The sequence below is a fragment of the Scyliorhinus torazame genome, chromosome 16 (assembly GCF_047496885.1).
Source record: "Scyliorhinus torazame isolate Kashiwa2021f chromosome 16, sScyTor2.1, whole genome shotgun sequence".
Lineage (NCBI taxonomy): Eukaryota > Metazoa > Chordata > Chondrichthyes > Carcharhiniformes > Scyliorhinidae > Scyliorhinus > Scyliorhinus torazame.
The window spans coordinates 196,049,342-196,053,876 of record NC_092722.1 but is presented as its reverse complement, the minus strand read 5'-3'; the positions used below and the strand labels follow the sequence as shown (position 1 = coordinate 196,053,876).

Here is a 4,535-nt window from a genome sequence, read left to right as displayed (position 1 = left end):
TGTCTGAACAATATTGTCAACGCAGCCGAACATACGGACAACACAATTGCCCATCACTATCCTCCCCCTGCCTCTCTGCGAATCACCCCGTTCATTTTCGTTTTGGGGAGGTGGAAGGGGCAATAATCGCAACTCCAAAAACCCAGTGATCACATTTTACCTTTTTTTTTAAATTTTAAAGAAAAAAGTATTTGTGCTGGAGCCCCTCCGGCCGCCTGAACGGCTGGAACCAGCTTGGACCCGTGCAGTAAATGCACTTCAAAGCCCTGGGTATATTTTTAAACAATTGCCATGTTTTTAAAAAATTAAAATAATAATAAATGGCAAATTGCAATTGTCCAAATATGAGAGTGCCGAGCATCCTCCGCCAGATCTCAGGAGCTGTGCGGGGAGATTTATTAGCTTGTAGTTTTTGATCTGAGTGAGGTTGATGTGTATCTGAAAACTGTGAACGGGTGTTTCTCGCTCAATGAAGTGCAAAGGGAGGTCTATTGGGATGTAAATTATTTTCCCTTTTTTCTCTGAAAAGGAAGAACACGGCCAAAGGGTTCATTAAATCTCACAGGCGTGTGTTTAGTAAATGAGGGAGATTCAGGCTGGTATCTCTCGGCTAGAAATCAGCGGCCTCCGACATCTCATAACCAACATTTACCCCCCCCCCCCCAAAAAAAAAAAATTAAATAAAAATAAATGCCCGATTACAAAACTCTGAACACCCCTCTCAGTGTCTGGGGAATGAAAGTCGTGCACACAATAATCCTCCCTGGGTGAATATGTACAGATATCCCAGCCCTCGGTGTTAAATCCACCTGCACAACGCGCCAGGCGTTTGCTGCCGGGGTTCGTTTCATTTCTGTTTTAAAATTTCGAAATAAATCCACAAACCACAGGGAAGGAATCGCAAAAATAGGTTTTAATAGGATATATTGAAGAGGCAGGATTTCTGAGATCGGTGTATAATAAATGGTCTGGAGAATGGTTAGACAAAAAGGAGAAAGTTACAAGTCCAGTCATTTCTTCGTTTCCTTTTTAAAAAATAACAGCGTCGTGCACATTTGCGACATGCGATGCAACAAGGAAAAAAAACCCAAATGAACCAAAACCCTTTCGCTGGGATCAAAGGACAAAAGATTGAGGGGGAGTGGGGGCATCGGGAAAATGCTGATCACAACCCCAGTGCCTCTGGACTGCTGCCCTGAAGAGGGTTTGAACCCGAGTCACTTCCCAAACTCAGAATCTGGGCCATCCATATTTCCAAAGCTGCTTTCAATAGCGAATCTTTGCCAAGGACTCTGACTGACTGAGGCCAGGGCAATGAACCCCCCTCCTCTCTCCCCCTCTCTCTCCCCTCCCACCCCGGTGCAATCGTTTCTTAGTTTTCAACGTTGATTATTGCTTTTTAAATTATTTTTCTTTTTGGGGGGGGAGGGACAAGTGGGGACATTTCCCCCTCGAATTGAGCCCGTTTCTAATTAGAGGGACACAGAGCAGATTGCCGAACATGCTTAGAGTTGGATCATTGTAGAAAGTCGATGCGGAAACTCTTTTAAATGTTTTTTTTTGTCATAGATTTTGTTTAGATTTTTTTTTTAAAAAAGGAACAAATAGGGAGAAGGAGTGAGGTCACAAAAGAAAAAGCCAAAAGCCAAGGACATCAGTCATCGACGTCAATCTCTTCTTCATCTTCCTCATCTTCTTCAGAATAGTCTTTCCTGGGCTGGTGCCCCAGTGCCAGTGATGAGGGGGCAAGGTGGGCATCTGGCGTCTTGGCGAGGACACTGTCGATGGCGATGGGGGACTGGGACCGGGATTGACTCCCGAGCTCCGCCGCAGTCTGTTCCAAATCGTTCAGTTCGTTAATTTTGTCCAGATCAGTGGGGCCCAGCTTTTTGGCCGACTCCACGTCCGCCTTCATCTCCTCCAGGTCCCTTTTCAGCTTGGCCCGCCGATTCTGGAACCAGGTGATGACCTGGGCGTTGGTCAGGCCTAGCTGCTGGGCGATCTGGTCGCGGTCGGCCGGGGACAGGTACTTCTGGTACAAGAAGCGCTTCTCCAGCTCGTAGATCTGGTGGTTGGTGAAGGCGGTCCGCGATTTCCTTCTCTTTTTCGGGGTGGATCTCTGGCCAAAGATTGTGAGTCCATCCCTTCCTGTTAAAACAGACCCTTTTTAGAATAGAGAAACAAGAGGGATTTCAAGGTCATTTCAAATCAAAACAAAACCCACACAGTAACACAAAAAAAATCAATTTCATTGGCAAGGCACATTCAGCAGAACATCCCCCCGACCCTTCCCCAGCTCCTGGAGGGCCTTTGAACATCCCGAGATAATGAATTTTCCTCTCTGTCTTTAATTACTCCAAGGGATTTTTTTTCAATATTTAAAAACCCAACACTTGGATTAAATTAAATTCCACATCTTTCCCCAACCATATCGGTCACAAATTAAAATATACCCACCCGGGGGAATTAATCTTTGTACCCGCAAAGTTTAAATGGGAGGCTGTATGTGGAACATTCTCTCACTTTAACCCGGATATTTTGGCTCATTCTTTTCCAATTGGATTTATATTGAGAGTCCAGCAATAATGCAGCAGCCCAGGTCCATCCTGTGTAACACAGGAGCAGGGCAAAGTGGAGCGATTGGTACAACGAGGAAAACAAATTCAGTGTCTCGTTCCCCCTCACAGTTTACCCCGCGGATCGGTCACTCCGATCGCTCACTCTTTGATATTTCGAAGCTATCGGATTTTTTTGAAATGCCTGTCACTGGGGTCAGTCTAGAAAGTTTTTTTTTTAAATTGAAACTCACCTTCAGCCGCTTGCAAGACACTGACTTCTAATCCTTTGAAAGTTTTGCTGGCTAGTTCCTCCAAGGCACAGAGAGGTGATGTCTGGGTCAGGATGCCAGGCCGACTGCTCAGGGGGATACCCGAAGGTGTGAGTTTGTCAGCCGGGGACAGGACGTGGCTGCTTCCGCACAGAGTGTAACCCCTGCGCACCGAGGGCTTGTTGAGAATGTCTTCGATGCTGAAGGGGGTGAGTGGCTTGTTGGAGTTGGCCGGGGGCGGTAAGTGGTCAAGCGGGCTCCTCCGCCGTTCCTCCACTGAAGAATGTAAGGTGCCAGAGGAGGATCTGGCCTCTTCTTTGGAACTCATTCTTGGAGAGCTCGCTCCCCGTCCTCAACCAGAACCCGACACACACACACGCCAAATAGAAGAGCTAAACAATGGAAGTTCAGTCCAACTTCACCGCCGCAGTCTCCAAGGAAGCTCAGTCTGTCCTTCCGCCAAACCGCGGGAGGGAATGTCCCGACCAGAAGCGGGGACGATCAATGATAAATTCGCACAAGATTCAGGCGCGCTCCCCAGCCCAGTGTGTGTGTGTGTGTGTGTGTGTCTGTCTCTCCCGCAAGCTCTGGCCCTGCTCTGTCACATCAAGTATGCAGACAAGCGAATAATATTCTCTTTAGAGTGAGGAAGGAGGAGAGACGGGGCAATTGACGATTGCTAACAAGTTATTGTTGATTGGGTGGTAATCAATTATATGCAATGCCACTTTTCTCTCCCTGTGCTGTCTCACTTTTCTATCCAATGCGGGCTTTGGTGATCTGAAAACACCATTAATTACTAGTCAGGGAAGGAGGAGGAGGGGCTGCTCTGAATTATAACACTTTCCACACTAGTCATCCTATTCCAGTTTGTTTGTTTGTTCATATATATATTTCTATATTAATTATAAGTTATTTTTGGACCCGATTTTCCAACTGAACCGCCTTCGTTTCGTTACACACTCGACACCAACAATATTTATCATTGAAAATGCCCAAAGTTGGTTTATTTTCTAGTTTTCATTTTTTGAAATCTGTTGTAATATTGTTGCATCTCCATTCGGAGTGGAGCTGTGCTATGGGAGGTAAGATCCGATTTAATTTCTGATCATTTCAGTCAATGTTGTCATTTTCCAGGCTCTCCATTCCAACTCCCGTCTCTCTCTCTCTCTGCCTTTCAATATTCCCAGTCGGTGTTTAACAAGCATCTGACGCGGGTTAGATGGGGGATGAAATGTAAATTTTGCACAGATACCAGTTAGCCGTTCGTACCGCCGATTGTTCGATTCGATCCCCGACCGATCGGCATTAAACAGCCGCCTGATCAGCAAAGGTGAGCGAGATGAATTGTTAAAGAACGGATCAGGCGACGCTTAATAGCCAGGGCCGCAGAAAAATCGTGCCCACCTCTATCTAGCTGTTTCCCAACACAACCTGTTCTCAGGCAGAAGCAGAGATTCCCAGCAACACACCCAGTCCGAGGAGTTTACACATTCAAAAACACAAGCCTCCCTGACTCTCCAAACATGTCACACTCGTAGCTCCATGAATTAAAATGCAATTAAAGATTGCCACCGAATAAGTGCACTTTGCAGCGGCCTTGACGTTGTCAGATTGTAGTTTTTGATTGATATATATCAAACTGGGACAGGGAGCAGGGCTTGTGAATTACAGGGAGAGTCTGTCAGAGCCGGAGCAGGAATCCCTC

The 4,535-nt window shown here is 46.3% G+C and overlaps 1 protein-coding gene across 2 annotated transcripts; it reads right to left on the bottom strand.

The window, feature by feature from the left end:
• Positions 1-895: 895 nt before the first annotated feature.
• On the bottom strand, positions 896-3,454 carry lbx1b (ladybird homeobox 1b). 2 transcript variants are annotated; one of them, XM_072477708.1, is made up of 2 exons: positions 2,810-3,454; positions 896-2,163 (listed from the first exon to the last, which is right to left on the bottom strand). In XM_072477708.1, exons 1-2 carry the CDS (start codon positions 3,153-3,155, stop codon positions 1,655-1,657), a joined length of 855 nt encoding a protein of 284 aa, XP_072333809.1. In that variant the 5' UTR covers positions 3,156-3,454; the 3' UTR covers positions 896-1,654. The 2 variants fall into 2 exon arrangements, with proteins under 2 accessions (XP_072333809.1, XP_072333810.1); XM_072477709.1 differs by having other exon boundaries at positions 896-2,148.
• Between the last annotated feature and the right edge of the window lie 1,081 nt (positions 3,455-4,535).